Genomic DNA, 20106 nt, shown 5'->3' with positions numbered 1-20106 from the left:
TTTGAACAAAAAAGTGTTTATTCCAGAACCTTTGAGTGAGATAATAAATACATGAGCACTTGGCCAACATACTAGTGTGGTGCATGAAGCACACACAAAAAAACCAGCTTCATCTTGGTGAAAACACTGAAGAAACCTCCTGTTCAAATCTCCAGCTCTCCGCGTCTGGGTTGGTCTCTTTATGCTGTAAACGCTTAGCAGTGGGTGTGACAGTGTGTGTGAGTCTATGTGTGTGTTCTCATATGTGGAAGGCTTTGGTAGGTTTTCCCTCAAACAGTCCTACAGCCAGATTAACAGTAGAGTTTCACAGTTGACTTGCTGTACATGTGGTTCAGAATGTGATTTGGTGACACACTCGATTCGCTGAACCAAACTAGTTTGCTCTCTAAACAGTGTTTAGCTCTCTACTGCTAAACTGTAGCAGAGGTGTCGGCACAGAGCAGAGCAGTAAAAATAAACAGTCATTCAGTTTTTTTTTTTTTTTTTTTAAATAATCACATCATCAACATCCTGCGTGTCAATTACAAGCCATGGTGAACAGACAATAGCATGAACTGTAAAAGGTGAGTTTGTATTTTTGTGGAATGTGTGAGTGAGAATGACAGAATGGATCTCAGGCATGTATGTTTAGTCCATGAACATGTTTGTCTCAGTCTCTTGTGTGCACTTGTGTTTTTCCTCGTCTGTGTTGCGTATGTGTGTCAGTCATTGTAATCTGCTGACCTTTCATGGTCAACGTGCAGAGGGGAAGCTGGAGAGGGGTGTGTGTGGAGCAGTAGTGGTCCATCCACATCCACAGACACACACACAGACTGTGTCGGTGCTAGTTCAGTGATGGTGAGCGGTCGGTACTCCACAGTAGCTCGATGTAGGGCCACTTGGTCTGTAGGCAGCGCTTGACTGGAGTGTCGTCTGTCCGAACCATGGGGTCCTCAAAGCCTAGCACCAAAGCCGTCCCTTCCACATACTCCACCTGAGAACACACACACACACACACACACACACACACACACACACACACACACACACACACACACACACGTCAATACACAGTTAACACAGAGTAGACTAAACACACAAATTTAAATACTTTCTGCCAACTTTGACAGGCTTTGACTCCATCAATCTCTTCACAGACACTTCCTCTGAAAGGGTCAGGAGTGAGATGCAAGGGATGGATGCAAGTATACTACAGATCAAACCCCCAGACACACACAAACACACGTTTGTTTCACTATCCCCGTGGGGGACAGTCATTGACATAATGCTTTCCCTGGCCCCTTACCCTAACCTTAACCATCACAACTAAATGCCTAACCTTAACCCTTACCCTAACCCTAACCTAATTGTAATCTGTACCCTAAAACCCTAACCCTCAAAAAGCAGTCTCTACTCATGGGGACCTCAATTTTTGTCCCCACAGTGACACAAGACCCCATGGGTTAGTGTGCATTCAGGTTAAAGTCCCCACTGGGATATACGAGCATGAAACACACACACACACACACCAGCTGCAGGGGACTGCTGTCAGCAGGTCTGTTATTCCCATCTGGAGCTATGGGAATGGAATTGCCATCACAACCTTATAGGCGCCTTGCTGCCATGTACATATGTGTGTGAGTGTGTGTGTAGGCGTGTGCTTCTGTGTGGGCACACATGTGGTGCCATTCCTGCATTTTCAGGTATGGAAAAAAGCTGCTTTACAGACTAGACAAAGTTGAAGGACGGATGAAGAAAGTGATATTCCTGAGTAACAGGTTTTTGCGCAGCCACCAACTACATCCACTGACAGTCATCCATCAAACTAAGCCTGCTTAATAGGCCTGTGTTTGACCATTTATCACAGCTAGGCTGCTGACAGTGGCCTCCGTGTTGAAATGACTTGGAGAAATAGGAGGCTAAGCCAGGGTTTTTGGATGGATGGACAGGCTATTAGGCTCGCAATAGCTACTGTTTATTCTGGAGTGGCCAGCTGCCTCAAACTGTGTGTGAGTGTGTGTGTGTGTGTGTGTGTGTATGAATGATGACAGGAAAAGAAGAGAAGTAATAGGCAGACAGACATAGAGAATATGAGCAGGAAACACCACCATCAGTTGCTATGAAAAAGCTGAATATGAAAGAGTGTCTTACCCTCTCGTTGTGGTTGGACTGTTTAAGTCCATTGTAGTGGTAGATGGGAAATGAGTCTGGGATTCCTGAATCCTGAAACACAGGCGGGGAGCAGAGTGAAAAACATGCAGTATTGTTAGAGTCTCTGGCCAAACTGTTCTCACAGAGATGGAGGTAAAGACCCACAGAGGCAGAACATTTTTTAACCCAAAGGTCAAACCGACAAATCTCTGCCTGCAACCAAAGCTTAATGTTAAATCCCACATGTTAAATTTAAATTTGTGTGTGTATTTGTGCATTGAAACAAAGCCCAACTCCAATTACCAGAAGACAGCCAACACTATGAAAACGTTTGAACAATGACATTGAGCCAAAACACTTCCCATGACTTTGGCTTGAAAGGTGCAGAATGCTAATAGGGTCTGTTGTCGGAGATCGTGTCCAGCTTCTCGTGTTTATATGCCTATATATGAAACCCTAACCCATACCCCAATCCCACATGTGTCTGAGTGTGTGTGTCCAGTTGGCTAATGGTAGTATAATTTCTTTGCGGCTCAGGGCCATTCCTCTGGTGAGTCCCAAAAGCCCTGATCACTTTAACACAGTTCCCCTCTATCTCTCCCTCTCTTGTCCTCCTTGCATGCTCTGCCTCATAAAAGCGTCTTACCGCTCTTTCTAAGCTTCGAAGCAAGTAACGTCATATGATGGTGAACACACACGCATACATTTCACATGAGACACCACAGGAATGTTTTTGGCATAAAAACCTTTGATTTGCTAAAACAGCACTCCATATATGCTTGGGAAATAGACACTAGACACTAATATATAACTCCTTGTCCATGTGTTCTAACTGTGATATGGATTGTATGACTGGTGGAAGGTATTTGTCATACTGTGTCTTTAAAGTGGAAGTCCACCTCTGCACACACACACACACACACACCTGATCAGGGAAAAACTCCAACAGGAACGGGCCCAGAAGAATTATGCCCAAACTCTCTGGATCCAGCTTAGTCTTCACCAGACTGACACTGTGAATGCACAGAGATAGAAAATAAGTAAATAAAAAGTATAAAAAGTGAACAGAGGAAAACAGAGCCAGAAATCCAGAGAGAAAACCGAACGAAAAGAACATGCAGGTCAAAAAAAGAAGGGGGAATTTAGTCTAATTTCCAATCACCTCATCACTCAGTGTGGACGTATCATGCATGTTTTGGTGAAAGCATGCATGTTTTCATGAATACCATGGTGCAACTAAATATACCTCTTTCCAGACATTCCTACGTGTTAGATCAGTGTTATTATTATTCCACCGTGATAAAAAAATCTGGTCAGATTGCCCTTTTAAGGCAGCGAGGAGAGAAGCAAGGTTCATACCAAGACACAGAGAGAAGGCAATGATTGTGTCTTCATCTAACAATCTTTACAAGTAGCATGTGCAGCAGGATAGCACGCAGAGTAGACAGTGACCCTGCTGAAGCGTCATTGAGCAACACTCTGAATCTCTAAAAGAGACAGATGTGGTGCTCTATGGCCAACCTTCTGCTCCCTTTGCAGGCAAGTGAGAAAAAGATAACATCTCCTCAGGTATCAATAAAATAGCTCACTTTCATCAACAAGTGGTTGTGTGTAGATGGGGATGAGGGGAATTACTGTTTGTGGTGGGTTTTCACTGTATCCACTGAATGACTGTATATGACTTCATCATTTAAAAATGGAGTGGACTGAGCATGCCACAATTATTGGTTGCATTCAATCCATCCTCCTGTCCGGGTTATAATGTCATCTGTTTGTCTGGACTGGTGTATATCTATCATTTGTAACTATGCATTGTCTTCTTTAAGACTTACATACAGACAAATGATGGGAACAATCTGTGAATATTTTCCATTTAATAACTTATAATTATTTTCAGTGTTATATTTGACTGAATTGTCCCAGTGGGGCATTTCAATCTGTTAATATCGCTTGAAAATGTCATTGAGTGACATTGGATTGGATATCCTGGATTTGCTCCAGACAGTAAATGGGAGAGAGACTTGTGGACAAAGTAATGATATCCAAGGTGATTTATAAGGGAATAAGGATGCATGTTTGTATTCTTGTCACACTGAAATGAAATAATATTTTTGATTAATTCATGTTTTTGATGCTATTATGCATCAGATGTGGCTGTTTAGTTTCCAAATTAAGAGAGAGATTATTTAATAGTTCACTAAAATTGTCTAAAACTGGTTGAAAATGCAGGAAAAACTTCAAGGCATTATGTTTTTAGTGGATTTACTATAATACATTCAAGTTTAATAACATAAGGAAAAAAACACAATAAACAAGAATGAATGTTTTTAAGATCTTGAGTATGTATATCTAACTATCCCAAACACTACAAACAAATGATCAAGAGACAGATATCCCTTGGAGCTATATCCTGACTTTTGCTTAGAACAGTCAGTATCCACAAAGTTGGTTTACCACAAATGGTAGCAGCTGATGGCCATAGGTCATATGATATGTAGAAATACTAAGTCACAGGCAACTTGCACTCATCTTCCATGAGTGATGAAAGTCTTCAATTTAGTACTTCTAAATACTCCCATTAATATTTCTTCCCCAAGAACTAAAAATGCTGCTTTTTCCACATGGTGGAATCCCTGCAATAACTCTTTTGTTGTGTGGTAAGGACTGAGACTTGCCTGTTTGTACTGGGAATCTCCCCCCAGTTTGCTGTTGTGTTGTGATGTATCGCCCATCTGGGGGTCTGCAGAGCAGATCAGTGGTCCAGTTACTTGGCCAGGCCCACGACTACACCGTTAGGGCTTACTGTTCCTCAGATGAGAACGTGCTTCTGTTTGAAGCGGCACTTTAAAGCGTTTCCTCCCTCTCTGTCTTTCTTCCTGCCGTTAATGATCTCCCACTAACCCTTTTTTTCCTGACTTTCTTTCTTTGGTTCTTTCTTTCTTCCCGAGCTTTTATAGTGGGCTCTCTCTGGTCCTACTTTATAGTGGCCTAGTAGTGAAACATGAGTACAGGGCTGCTGACCTGGCCTGGCCATGACTTAGGAGTTAGAACTTTAGAAGCTCTACAGGTGTCACACACACACACACACACACACACACACACACACACACACACACACACACACACACATACATAAAGCCACACAAAGCCTTGGGCATGTAAGCACTTACTATTCAGGCTCTGAGACAAGGTCAAGGGCTTTCATCACATCCTCCAGCAGAGACTCTGGGATGAAGCCATTATCTTGGGGGGGGGGGAGAGAGCGAGAGATTATTAGATCTATTCTGTAGTATTCTAAATAAAAGAATACTAGATTTCCTTGAAGAAAACAGAATATGTGGTCACTGTTCGACAGGTGAGGTTGAGACAGAGATGCACTTCCTCCTACAATGTACAACATTCAATGAAATAAGTTTACTTTTACAAATTCGACTCTGTAATCTCAGATTTCAAAGACCTAAATGACCTCTCAAAATTAAAACAACTCCTAGGAGAAGGAGACGGGGCATATCTTGCTGCCCAATATGTATCAACATGCCACAAACTGAGGGACAGTGAATAACCTACACACACACACACACTCAAAAAAAAAGTTGCAGTGTTTAGTATTTTAACAGCAAGTCTACAATATATTATTATTATCCTGTCTTACTTATCTGTATATATTTTAATCACAATTCTTCTGTTTATGTATGTTTATATTTTACACATGCTTTGGCAAAGTTAACATCTGTTTCCCATGCCAATAAGCCCAATTGAATTGAATTGAATTGAGAGAGAGAGAGAGAGAGAGAGAGAGAGAGAGAGAGAGAGAGAGAGAGAGAGAGAGAGAGAGAGAGAGAGAGAGAGAGAGAGAGAGAGAGAGAGAGACTGACCCCGGACAAAGCATGTAATACAGGCTTCAGTTGAAAACTAGGGGAAGCCTTCACCTACACACATATGGTACAAGCACTTTACATCACAGGCCCTGGGGAATGAACTCATCTGACACAACTTTATATATATATATATATATATATATATATATATATATATATATAGCACACACACCTTGTCCTTTCTCTCTGACCTACATTCCATGGCCATGATGATTGCTGAGAGGCTTTAAACACCAACATGTGTTTTTGCCCCAAAAGACTATTTGTGTGTGTCCGGGCACTTACAGTTTTGTCTCATTTAAACATCGGCATGTGAGCCTGTGTGGCCAGTTGTTTAGATACATAAACCCCTAGTGTGTTGTGAAGACGATTAACTGACGAGTGCTCTGCTTGTCTGATCTCAAGCAACTCAATCTGGCCTTTTCATTGCCATATGTTATTCTCTCAGAGTGACAATTGACAGTTTGACAGCAAGTAGAGAGTGCACACATACACACACGCACACACTCTACACAGGGACAATGACAAATACCAAATTTTAAAGAACATGCTGAGACAGTGGGTGCTGAGTGTGTGTCTGGTGAGTGTGTGTGAATGAGTCTGGCGCCCTTTTTATACAACATAGGGAGCTGTGCTGACTCTATATGTGACACAGACAGATTTTTGGCCCTTTTACACAGCAACTATGCTGCTGGCTACGGCATGTGTGTATACACTGCAGTGTGCAAATATATGTGTGTCATGTATGGTACATCCTCCTTGCATGTGTGTATATATGTGCATTTATGAGTGTGGATGCACCTACTGTAGCCCAAGCATGTGTTTGTGTGTCTTTGTGAGAAAAGACCATATGGCTTGCAGAATGTCCTGGCAGATGATAGCAGAAATGGATTTGAGAATGTGTAAAGGACTATTTTGTGCAACAGGAAAAGACAGATGAGAAACAAGGAAAAAACAAAAACCTGTCAAGTTTACATATTTGTTGTCGAAGTTGCTGGAGCTTTCAGCTGGTAGGATTTATCTCACTGTAACATTGCATCGCACCACACACACACACACACACACACACACACACACACACACACACACACACACACACACACACACACACACACACAGATCTCTATAAATCAGCTTGTTGTTCCTACAAGCCAGATAGTGAACAATGTTGTTTATGGTGAAATATGAAGTTATGTGTTACAGGTCCTCAGCTGGAAACTCTTGCAACATGGATAGCTCTAAGTGTGTGATGTTAACATAGTGCATGGTCATGTCTTGAGTGCGACTCCCAACATCTCCGCATCTCTCCCTCCTCTCTCTCGTCTCCACAGCAGAAGAAAAACAATACACAACAGATGTTAAGACTAAATGTTTCATTTCAATTCTCGTTCTTGTCTCCAAGTGCTCATGAACACACACAAACATCCCGCACTATAATCTTGAGGCTACATAAATGAGCGCTGCAGACTACAAACTTTTAGTTAATCTTAAAGGCCGGCTGTCTTCTCTTTAAACTTTCTATTGTCATTGTGTCACTCTCTGTGTCCTTCCCCTCGCCTTTTACCCCAGTCACCTGGAAGTGACAGGAAAGGAGGTTTAGGAAAGCCGAGGAAGACAGGGAAGGAGCAGGATGGTTGACTCAGCTGTAAGAGGAGCTGATCTCACCAACCTAAACAACAACAGTGGAGATGAGAGGAGAGAAACAGACCCTCGTTCTGCCTGCAGAAGAAAATAATGGAGACAAGAAACAAGAAACAAGAGGCAAGGAGGGCAGTGGAGGTTATAAATGCATCTGCTCAACCAGGAAGAGAAAGACACAGGGCCAGGATATTGTTTGGTCAGTGTGTGTGTGTGTGTGTAGCTGTGTTAGAATGAAAGTTTGTTTTAATTAAAGTACATCTGTGTGCCAGGACTTTCATATAGCTGGTGTACTAATGAGCAAATAAAGTACAATGGTCTATAAAAACTAGCATGATGTAACGATAATGTGTACAATATCTAAAATAGAAACACTTGTTGTTCATTACCTTCAGGATCAAATGACTGGAAGACCCTCCTAGCCTGTTCTGATGGACACTCCGGGCCTACCAGGGACATCTCCTATAAGAAAGGAGAAAGAAAGATAGGAAGAAATAAGTGAGAGAGAAAGAAGGAAGGATGAAGAGAAGAGAATAAGGTGAGAGATTGTGCATGACAACATGACCTAAAAGTGACCACACAGAGATTTGTGACCAAAGTGAGGAGAGGAAGATTTAGATCACATTATGGGAGAATGCGGCTTCATCAGTGCTGAAACATTAGAAACAGTGCAGCGCGAAGCACCAACCATCTAGATCTACTCACAACTAACAGGCTTTGATTGTTGTTGACAAGGTTTAGCAGCACTATGAACAACACACTACAGTGAACACACAGTACCACCCATCGCAGCAGTGTGTGATGCACTCCTAATGGACGTTGTACATGTATGCGTGTGTGACTATGTGTAATCTAAAGGGCCAGTGCAATCACCGGAATCCATTGGGTTATTAACTGATCTGCTGATAAAGTTAGACGGCTTGTTTTCACTCCAAACACACAATCACAAAATCAAGTCTTGCATATACAGCCCGTGATTTATGACAAGCTCTACAGTGTTTGTTTGTTGGTGAAGTTTAGAAAGAGCAGTGTTTGGCAGGGAGATCAGAAATGGGGGTGTGTGTATATGCATGTACAAAAGGGTGATGCCCCTTTTGACTAGCCTACAATGTACATGCTGATTAAATGAACACTTATTCTTATCGTTTGCCAGACGTGCAGAGGTGAGAAAGTAGGCAAGGTTTGAATCAGGAAAGCAGTGTATCACAGCCAGAAGGCTTTGACTGTGGCCATTCAGAACAGGTATAAACATTTTGCCTTCAGACATGGTTGGACGACACATTGTACTACCAAGTCTGTTTTAAGCATACTGAACCCGTAACACTCTAAACCCAGAGACCTGACACAGGTCTCATGGGATAGGAACGTCTTCTCATGCCCCCTATAATTTTAACCATTCAGAGAAGTTTAAGAACAAGAAAAAAAAAAGCTCAGAGGAGATAGAAGGGATATTTTTCCAAGAGAGGATGAAATTAGATACTTAGCTGTCACACACACAGACGAGAGTCAGAGTTCTTACTGTTCCTCCATATGAGTGAGGGAGGGAGTGTGTTTATGACAATGAAGAGCTGGACAAACACACAATGTTTTTGGAGCGCAAATGAACCCTGCTCATCTCCTTTAGCTGGCCTTTATTAAAACTTGAGCCTCAGATCCAAGCAGGCTACTAGGGTTTCACGGTCCACTTATTTACTGCATTCAGGGCTTACTATGGGGGGGGGGGTCGGGGGTGGTGGGGTGGGGGGTTCAAGGGGACACATCGAGAAGAGATGACTCCCAGCTGCCGGCTCTTCAGATGCAAAGAAAAACAGGCAAAAGCCAGTGAACACGCGCTCACACACTGTTCTGTCACACAGAGTATAGCTGGGTCCTGATGTGTTGACATTACAGGCTCCATAAATCTGACGGAAGATTTGTCTTTAGCTAGATATGTCTGTGTTTCACTTACAGGAGGGTGGACAAGGGTCATTTTGCTGTCCCTGGAGGAATAATGTGCTAAAAATGTTCCTTAGTGGTCGACTGCAGTCTAAAGACAAACTCACTTCATGTAGGATCGACAGTGATGTGTCTTGAAACATGAACTGTTTAGATAAATTTGAACTTAACTTATATATAAAACAACTTAGTAAACACATATCTCTTCCCAAAGTGATGAGAAGCTTAATCGATCTTAGGCTGCCATAAACAATCCTGCTGCTGTAAGTCCAATGTGCCTCTTGAACCAAAGCTCGGTTAACACAGTTTATTATCTTCCTGAGCAGGATGGACACAGTCTGTGTAAATAACCTGGCAATACCACAGTTACAGGATGTCAACACTTTACCAGAAGACACTCGTAAGTGGTCACCAACCGACAAAACAAAACATATTATTATTGCGGATACACACTAATATGAGGCTAACAAAACACTTAGAAAAGACAATGACTCATGTGAGCATAAGATCATGCACATACACACAGACACACATTATGGCAGCAGAAATTATGTGATTGTGTGTGTGTGATGACAGGTCTGCCTGGTTGTCTTTGATCTGTGTTTTATTAGAGGCCTGAGGAAGATGCTGCTGAGTTGGAAAACATGTCATGGAGCTAACACACTCCACAGGGAAGGTGTGTGTAAGTGTGTGTTTTTGTGTCTCAGTGTTTCTTTCCTCTCAACCCCACTGTGTTACAGTGTGTGTGAGTGTGTGCGCCTGTGTAAGAGAGAGAATCTGTGCAATAATTAGGCCTGTCCCCTGCCGAAATGTGTTTGCTTATACTAGAAAACAAGCTGGTATTCTATTCTCTCAATGTGCACGAATATTCATACTCATGCAGAGATACAGTACACTGACACACACACACACTTTTGCACTGGTGCCAGGTCCTTTGTAAGTGTGCCTTATGAAATCAAGGAGCACATTCCAAGCCCCACAGTCCGACCTTAACAGAGCAACAAGCTACCCTACATAGGAACAAAGCAAGAACAACACACCCGCACGACCCCGAGGACTTAAATAAAACAAAGTAATGCAGAACATTTGCTCTGAGCAAAACCAGAATACATTTGAGATCAAACATGTCTTCTTTAAGAGCCAACAATTTCATATGACCAAAAAGGCTTGTTTTTGTTTGTCAGGACTACTGACACATCCAGGCCTGTCCCATAGCACATGATCAAAACTGACTGTACTGTATGCACTATACAGTATGCGTGCAATCCTCTTTTTCTTATCATCAGACCAGATTTACTGCATTACACCTTCCTAGATAAAGTACCAAGCTCGGCTGATATCCATGTAACCTCTTTACGTTTCGCGTCATTTTGGGGTCTACTGACCACTGCCTAAACCTTCACCTCTAGCCATCTGCACTTCTGTTGCTCTCTCTTCACTAGAGTTAGTGGCTCTGTTAGGTTGACAACTTATCCCCGTAGGCCTTTTTCCTCTCTCGTTATTTCTCTTGCCCAATTTTACCCCCTTTTACCTGCTTTTTGCTGTGCTAAGTAGGTACTCCAGTTTTAGGGTATTTCCTCCCCTTCCACCCTTGACTTTTTCTTCCATTCTTCCTTCCCCCTTTTATCCTTTATCTCCTCATGCAGGTAGGTACTTCAGGAAAGACAGGTAGGCATAGTACTTTACTTGAGTTACTCTTTCTTTCCCTCCGGTCCACCGAAAGAGCTATTGTGTGTGCTGAGAGGCGCAGAGTGGCCATAGAGTGAGTCTGAAGGGATCGGGTTCGAGACAACAAAGCAGAGGTCTTGGACAGCGTCTCCTGCCTTGTTCCTAGCAGGCAGTGACAGCCTCACTACATGACAGGCTGAGGAGGAAACTGAAGAAAGTCTGTGTGTGAGGACTTATGTAGAGTGTATGTTTGCTTGTATATGCCTTTGTTTTGTTCACCTTAACTAGCCTGTGTGCAATGTGATTATGAGTACAGAAAACAATGGAAAACTTATCTCTTTTGCAACATAAGGAGTGCGTGCAGTATCTACTCTATGTTTGTGTGTGTGAGTGTATGTGTTTCAGGTGTGACAGACAGGACAAAGTAGTGATTTATGGAGCTGTCTTGGATGAGAAAGACTGTGTCTCACCAGAAAAGAGAGGAGACGCCAGAGGATAGTTATATAGCGTAATGATGGGCCCGATAACAAAGAACAACACACAGGGGAAAATGAAGAATAATGCAGCACACACACACTGCTTTTCATCCCATTACAATGGCCTTTGGTCTGACCTGACACAGATTATTAATGACTGTTAATGTACACCGCTTTGTTAATTTGTGTGGCCTGAACCCTCTGATCATACTAAGAGCAGAAAGTAATCCTCCTTAACAGACAGCACAAAAGTCTACAAACAAAATTTTGGTTATGGATGTTTTTGTTTGTTTTATAAATATGAAGATTTGTTCTCATGTACAGTAATGCACAACAGTAGTAAACCATAGTTTACTGTTTTGAAAATCAGTGTGATTATTTTCTATGTGATTTTGCACATTTTCCATATAATGATATATCATTATGGAATTATTGGGGGCTCATTATTGACCTTGAGAACACATACAGTTTCTGTGATATAATGTTCTAAACTCAAGGTTCTCTTACTAGCTTTGACAGCTGAGCAAATTCCACTGACTGAAGAAGGCTGTGGGATGCAGTCAAAAACTATGGACAAAAGGTAGCAAATTAACCTTGAGTTTAGAATATTTTATTACACAAATATTCCTAATATTATGATAATCAAGATATAGCTCAGCCCTATTGGCAACACCGTACATTTACTGTGGTTATGCTAATAAAGCCTCACTGATGCAAATTAGAGCTGCAACAATTAGTCGATTAATCAACTTGTTGTCAACTACTAAATTAATCGCCAACTAATTTGATAATTAATTAATCATTTTGAGTCATTTTTTTTAAGAAAGAATGTCCAAATTATCTGGTTTCAGCTTCTCAAATGTGAATATTTTGTGGTTAATTTAGTCCTGAAACTGAATATCTTTGGGTTGAAGACAAAACAAGACATTTGAGGACATCACCTTGGGCTTTGGGAAATAGAGATCAACATTTTTCACCGTTTTCTGACATTTTATGGAACAAACAACTAATTGATTAATCGAGAAAATGATCGACAGATTAATCGATAATGAAAATAATTGTTAGTTGCAGCCCTAACGCAAATTGACCTACATTAACTGTGTCTGCAAACTGCAAACTTATGCTTTAAGTTCCAGCTCTTTAGCAGTCCTTGAAGGACATTCTGCATGTGTGTGCAGACAGAAGCTGTAGTCTAAAGGGACACAGAGCGCCACAGCGGCTGCTCTCCCTCCTAGTAAATCACTGACCCAAAACACGACTACTGTACACATACACACACAAAAACACACATGTAAATCCCTCGAGAAGCAGCAATACAGCCTGTGAACCTCATCACTCAGCCAGAGGAGAGTAAAGAGCAAAGAGAAATGTCACAGGAGGCTCACCACCCCCTCCCTTTTTCCTGAGTGACCGCTGCACCACTCTTTAAAGTGCATCCTTCCTATTTACTTCCTTTCTTCCTCTTTCTTTCCCATGAGGGACCAATAATCTGAAGAGGTTGGCGGAGGTGCGCTGGGGAATCCTTTTCTTGGGCAACCGACCCACTGTACACTGGAGTGGATAGTTACTTCAAAGACAAGAGGGGGAAAAGGAAGGAAGAAAGAATCCTTTTTTAAACATATTGCATGATACGTCTCATCCATCACCCATCCCTCTTCTCCTTCACTCTCTGTCTGTCTTTCTTCCTTTCTCTCCTTCCTCTGGTGTCTCAGAAACTCTTGTCCGAAAACAGATCCCATTACATGCCATTATACACACTCTTTCTCACTTGCACACACACATTAATACAACAGAGGACAGAGAGTGTGGGGGGGTGTTGTGGGTAGGGATCAGAGATGGTGGAATGGCTTTTGTGTAGGTAGATTAGATAAAAAACACTAATACTATTAAGCTGATGGTCTGAAAGCCACAGTCACACACTGGCAGCGGCTCAGGGGAATACACACCCGTCCCCAATGGCAGACAGAAGGAGCCGCTGACACATCAGAGGCAGGGATCAGGTTTTCTGCTTTTGTGGGGATGGCTCTATATCGGAGCTAAAAGCTACATAACCAGGTAGCGTGTATTTTTGTATCACGAAGCCTGGGAAATTTCAGTGTGCTTCAAATTAGCTCTGAACATAGATTCCCTTTCAAATAGGACAGAGTCAAGCTCAGTGAGATCTACAAGCAGAGTGCCCCTGCCCCATGTATTACCCCTTCAGCTTGGGCTCAAAGTTGTAGAGCCGGCAGAGTGTAGCGTCACCCACGTACGTCAGTCCATATGCTTGCATGTGTGTTCTAGTGTGTTTCAAGTCTCCAGCAGGACAAATGGATCCAGATGGGAACTCTATCACATTCCCTACAGGACGCCATCCACCTGAAGCCACACACACACACACACACACACACACAACTAATGCTAATCAGGATTAAGTTCACTGTGCCCTGGAATGTATGTGTAAGAATCAGACTGTGTGCGTGTGTATATGTGAACATGTCACTACTGCCGGAGGGAGTTGTAGCGATTGGTAAGTCGTAAGTGTATGCATGACGACTTTGGGTCATCGCTGAGCCAACATATGATCCACTCGCCTAGCAGGCTTGAGGCTTAATGCATGTAAGTGAGCTTTTAATCAATGGTATATTAAGGGTGTGGCATTATGATGGAGATGATTGCCTGAGATTTTTCTGCCTCTCTGGTGCCATTTTTTACAACAGCAGGGAGAATCGATTAGCTACAACCAAACCAGCCAGCTTTATACAGGCTACAGCTATGTATCATGTTACATGTTCACTGATAGAGATGATAAACATGATTATTTGAGTGCAGACTGGGTGAATGTGTATATGTACACACTAGCACAGTGATCTCATGATTCATACTTCTACCCAAGAGCCAAAGTTACAACAGCAGGGATGACCTCAGTTAGGGTGTGCATTCTATACCCTGTATTTGTATTTTTATATATATATATATATATGAGTGTATATCTGAGTTGCACCTGTAGGAGCAGGGTACCTTGGCCCCTTTTCAGGAACACGGGAACCCTTTTAGGAAGTCTAGGAATTTTACTTTCACTTTGACCACATAAACCTGGTTCCAGTTTTGTTTCCTGGACTGTAATTAATTTCACCCAAAAGCTACTTCAAGGGTGGATTCTGCAGCACAGAATGTCACAAGCGAACACAAGCCTCCAGAATGCAACAACTTGTAAAGAGCACTCATTCAGACAGTACTCAAGCCCTGGTTATCACTATTAGTGGGAATGGGATTTTTGTTTAGTGTTACTGACATGTAAACAACAGCCAAATTCCCAACTACTAACTACTAACAAACCAGACACTGGGTGAGTAAGCAAACCCTACGTTTGCTAATTGTTGTCAATGTGGTTACATACTAAAGCTTAACGGCTCTTTAGTTCCTGGGACAACTTTGTACAACAAAAAAACATGTTCTTATGAACAAGTGCCAGGACAGAAAAATGTGTGATCCATATTTTTGGAATTAACCTGACAGTGAAGGTAGACAGAGGTATACTGTAAATGGAGGCTCTCATTGGAGTCCAAATTCCACAGTTTACATCATGGTCATATATTATGAACTACACATTATTTAGTTGATCACAGATGGTTGAGAAACTAAAATCGTGTGTTTTTGTGTGCCTCAGAGTATGAAAGAGAGAGCATGAAAATGACTGTCTGTGTGTGCCTGCACTTGTTAAGTTCCTTTTTGGAAAGCTTTTTTTCCCCCCTTAATGCTGGACAGTTGAAAAGTCAAGAATCAGCACTGGCCATATATGACTATCTCCTGCGCTCATTTTTCCCTACCCTCCCTTTCTGCCCCTCTTTTTTCCCCCACATTGATATCTGACCTGCACTATATTAAATCTGTTAAGCACATTCCATATTTTGGTTTTTCTAACCTGCTGAGGAGACTGGCTTATGTTACACAGTGTATGTCTGTGTGAGTGAAATATGTGTTTGGTTGCTTATGGATGTGAATTGAACTTGCCTTGGTGAAAAACACAGAGAGGTGAGTTTCACTGCCAAGGATCCAAATAGGGAACTTTGGAGACTTGAGGAATGCCCCGACCTGAAACACACACACACACACAGAAAAGGAATGTGTAACAAATGAGTGTCTATTTTCAGTCATTTTCATCATGAATCAGTAACTGTTTAAAGTTTAACATAACTCTGTTCAAATATGAATGTACTTCATGAAAAAGAGAATACATGTCACAGTCTATGAACAGCATTTTACTTCTTTGGATCTTCAACAAATAATACTATGCAATGAAATGTATATCAATGTTAATAGTCAACTCATTTTCACTTGATTCTTCTCTTATTAGTCGCTTGCTCTTCTGAACTGCGGCATCATATCCAGTTTGATTTCCATACAACAATAAACAATAAACCAAATATATGAACAGCATACATATAAGCAGACCTCTCCTGGAGAGGAGAGGTCTCTGGGTGTGTGAAGCTTATTCGATATGAGCTGGTCTCTTAAATCACTCTTAATAGCCCTCTAGTTACTTTGGCAACCATCTACTTGCTATTAACTTATTATAGCTGCTTACTTTGCCTTTTTTACAGAGTTCATGTCTCAACCCCAGCTTTTTTGGGCTTGCTTATGTTGGCAATGATAAATAAATAGCCAAGATTCCTGTTTCTCGGGATGACTAAAATGTGTCACGTCACATGTATTTACAAATCTCTTTTGTGATCTATTTTTGGTAACTTGTGTTTCAGTACACGTGTGCCAGAAAATAAAAGTGTAGTGAGAGCGAGTTGGCCGTTTACAATTAGTCTGTTGGGACTGTTCCTTCCAAACACATATTTTCACACGGATCGCTCAGTGTGGATTGTGTTCACATACCAAATGTGTCTCACATCTCAGAGTCACAAGTAACAGTGAGCATTTATGTGTTTATTTGTATACTTTGCCCTCTCTTATCTTACTGTAAACAGTGGGTGTCCATCTCAATTCATAGTGAGTCTTCAGCAAAGAATAAAAATCTCATTGAAAAATGTGCTTGTTGTGGGAACCTGTGTGTGTCTGTACCTTGCAGTAGCGTAGTGATTCCATAAGCGTGAGGAAGCCAACTGATGCCTGTTTATGAATACCATGCAGTTCTACAAAAGAGGGAGAAAAAAAGAGTGACAAAATGAGAATTTGTTAAATTATGTCAAACTGGCATTAATTTCTGCCAGCAATTTTTGCATTGTTGTGGGATATAAGAATAATTGCCCTCTGGTGGAAATGGTTTCAATCTGGGGCCACAAAACTGAGTTCTGTGAGTCTTGCATAGCCAGACCTATCTCCATACTTCGTTTTAACACCCCACAGCCTACTTCCTGTGAGTCAGACTTGCGTGCATGTGTCTGTTGTGTGAATATGGCGTGTTTGTGTGCGTATGCAGTAACTTCATGGAAGTCTTACTCATGCCAGAGCACTCCCTGTCTCCATCCCAGACATTAGAGACAGCGTGGCCTGTTACAAGGAGATTCACCAGGCTCTGACTGAAAAGATAAAAAAGGAGACATCAAGAGTTTCAGAAAAAACACAAGATATGCTGTGCTCTTTAACACACAAAAAAGAACCTTGCAATAACATATAACGGAGGATAATTGATGAAGAGAGGTGTTTTTATACCTCCCATGGCCATGCACAGGGTCTATGAGAGGCTCCATTGTGTCCTGAATCTCATTTCTTATATTCTCTATGCCCTGCACAGAGAGGACCAGAAGAGACAAGTCTGCATTTAATTTTTGTGTATTTGAACATTGATGCAACACACAGGAAAACTGACTTAAAATGATAAAACACAATAATTATAAGCCCAATAACAAACAGGAAAAATCTTATTTTGTGTTTCCCGGTTTAAAAAAAAAAAGTCTTATTTAACTATCACTTAATAAATATGGAGACAACATCACCAACCTCATCATTTCCAATCAGTATTTAATATTTCTATCCATCTCTCCATCTAGCTATTTATTTTCTTTACCTTGGTGAGGATGACAGAGTAGAGGAAAAGCAAGACTCCACAGCACCCCCTCCAGGTGTGGTATAGAGACAGCACCTCCTCTCTGAGACCAGACACTGACATTACAGTCCGCTTACTGCAGGAAGGGAACAAACATCAGGTTGATTTATGAAACACTCAAAAGATGTGTTGGGTTTAGGGATCAATGAGACTGATGTATTAATTTTATTTGTCATGCCAGGTTGGTAAAGATAAGATAGGGTAGAAATCAATAAAATGCATCAGAGGACAAAGAAAAATCTGATCTTGTCTATATGGAGCTACTACCCCCTTTTACTCCACCTTGGGAAGCTTGCTAGTGGAGTTGTCTGTCTTAGTTAGCATGCACTTCTTCACTGTGAGTCAGCACTGCTTTTTGCTGACTGTGGTCTTAGCTGCCAGTATGCTGTGTGATGAGGTTTCAATATTCCTCTGGCAAACGCAGCCTTGCATTCATTTAGTTTGTGCGTGTGTGACAGACAGTATGTGTGTAAGAAAGGTAGTGAGAGGTAGTTTTTTTTATTAGGCAATCAGTGAAAGTGCTGAGTCAGCAACTTGTGAGCAGAGTGAAATAGCTAATTCAATGTGAAAGCCAATTCTTGCAGACTAGATGAATCAAATACCACCCCTTCTCTCCCGTCCGCTGATACTTTCTTCTGAGAAATATGTAATTCTCTATCCCAGTACTGCATATTGGCAATTGTAAAGCAAGGATTTGTGAGGTCTTAATCCATCCAGAAACTCACAGTATTATTTAATTCAAGTCAAGTCAAGATTATCTGACTTGAGGAAGTCAGGACTATAAAGATGTAAGGTGTTATTAATTGTCACTTACTGGAGAACACTGTGAAATCGCTCAAAGCCAAGGTCCTCAGCAGCCAAAGCAGCTAGGCACAAGAAAACACACATACGCTGTAGTATCAGAGCATGACACAGAAAAATGTCACACTGTCAAATAGTTAGTCATTAAAAGTTACTATTTTTCAGATTTTTTTGTGTTAATGGTAAAGATAAAGCTTGGGTGAATAAGTGAGCATTCATATGTTTGTGCACCATTATTCTGAATGCACATCTCACATGGGAATGTGACAGATGTAGGACTCACTGGGTTGCTGTTCCTGTGGCGGCTGGCTGCTCTCTGGTTCTGGCATGTCCTGTGTTTGCGACTGTGACTGTGTGTGTGTGTTAGTATGTGTGCTAGTATGTGGGCCCTGTCCCTTGGCCCAGGTCACCAGGCAGAACCCTGTGGAGGGGCTGGAGCAGGCAGATTCCAGGATTTCACTCAGTGTGGAACACAGTGCCGTTTTCTGCTCCTCCTCTAACAGACACAAACACAAAACATGCATGACTGAACAAGCCATACAACTATATAAAACAATAGCAAAAACAATGGTTTGGATTTTTCTGTGCACAATCTACCTGACATCTGTCTCCAGTTGGAACTTTCTCTGTTGAAGAGAACGTTCTTTAAGAGGAAAGCCTGCAAAGAAACACAAACTAAGTCTCCAAATCTGCAAGAACATATTCCACGGTGCAATATGCTACACTTGCTAAGTATTGTTTGTCCATAGTCAGTCCTTACAGACACAGACTTAGATTTTTATTCCATTATTTAATATATGATCAACAACTTTTAGTCTATTAAGCATTGCCAAGCATTGTCATATACCTATGAGACTTGACCCTGATAATACCTATGAGAGCAGACCCTGATAAAACTGCAAGGACGTTGAACTAGGCCATACCTGGACAGGTGCAATGACAGCGCATGGGCCTCCTTCAAACTGCTCCAGTGCTGTGTGCTCATTCTCACAAAAAACAAATCCTGTGATGAAGACAAAAATAATGTTGTCAACAGAGAAACCTGAAATTGTTCACAGTAGTAACAAATAAGGCGTTTTTAGACACTTTCACCCTGCAAACATTAGAAAACCACAAGTGCATGCATGGTCATATTGAAGGCCACAGAGCGAATTCAGACTAAACTCTAGAGCAGGAATGATTATGTGCAGTATTCATACCAGTCACATGCACAACAGCAGGGTATTTTACTTTACATATATGACCCTCAGCTAGAGAGAAAGACCTAACAACGGAAATTACCTGTTGTCCTCTTTGAGTTATAATTAAAACCTGGCTCTCCACTGCACATGAGTGAACATCTCTGTTTTTGAATGAGATATAGGTCTTTCATTCATATCATCATACTAGAGAAATAGAGAAAGCATCATACCTTGGGTCCATCTACGGAAGATGGAGGCAGACACTCCTCCACTGGAGGGTCTCCCCCAAACCAAATCCACCACCTCTTTATTTAACTCTGACATTATAACTTTTACTGCTGGTGAATCCACAGGCGCTCCCT

At 41.6% G+C, this 20106-nt stretch overlaps 1 protein-coding gene across 1 annotated transcript; it reads right to left on the bottom strand.

Moving 5' to 3' along the window:
- mindy3 (MINDY lysine 48 deubiquitinase 3) lies at window positions 1-20105 on the bottom strand. The gene is made up of 15 exons (XM_044207357.1): window positions 19975-20105; window positions 19487-19566; window positions 19161-19221; window positions 18847-19059; window positions 18577-18628; window positions 17724-17838; window positions 17369-17442; window positions 17156-17235; window positions 16778-16848; window positions 15719-15799; window positions 8036-8108; window positions 5301-5373; window positions 3056-3143; window positions 2131-2202; window positions 1-973 (listed from the first exon to the last, which is right to left on the bottom strand). The coding sequence occupies exons 1-15, from the start codon at window positions 20066-20068 to the stop codon at window positions 824-826; spliced, it is 1377 nt and encodes a 458-aa protein (XP_044063292.1). The 5' UTR covers window positions 20069-20105; the 3' UTR covers window positions 1-823.
- Window position 20106: the final 1 nt, after the last annotated feature.

Source organism: Siniperca chuatsi, linkage group LG9, assembly GCF_020085105.1.
Source record: "Siniperca chuatsi isolate FFG_IHB_CAS linkage group LG9, ASM2008510v1, whole genome shotgun sequence".
Classification (NCBI taxonomy): Eukaryota; Metazoa; Chordata; class Actinopteri; order Centrarchiformes; family Sinipercidae; genus Siniperca; species Siniperca chuatsi.
This window is presented reverse-complemented; position numbering and strand designations above follow the sequence as displayed.

Excerpts from the sequence above, each read along its gene's own strand:
- mindy3 (XM_044207357.1), bottom strand. The coding sequence starts at position 20,068 with ATGTCAGAGTTAAATAAAGAGGTGGTGGATTTGGTTTGGGGGAGACCC. Across the intron at positions 17,236-17,368 it reads CCTGTGCATGGCCATGGGAG|TCAGAGCCTGGTGAATCTCC; the intron begins GTATAAAAACAC and ends TTATCTTTTCAG. Across the intron at positions 3,144-5,300 it reads CTTGTCTCAGAGCCTGAATA|TGTCAGTCTGGTGAAGACTA; the intron begins GTAAGTGCTTAC and ends GTGCATTCACAG.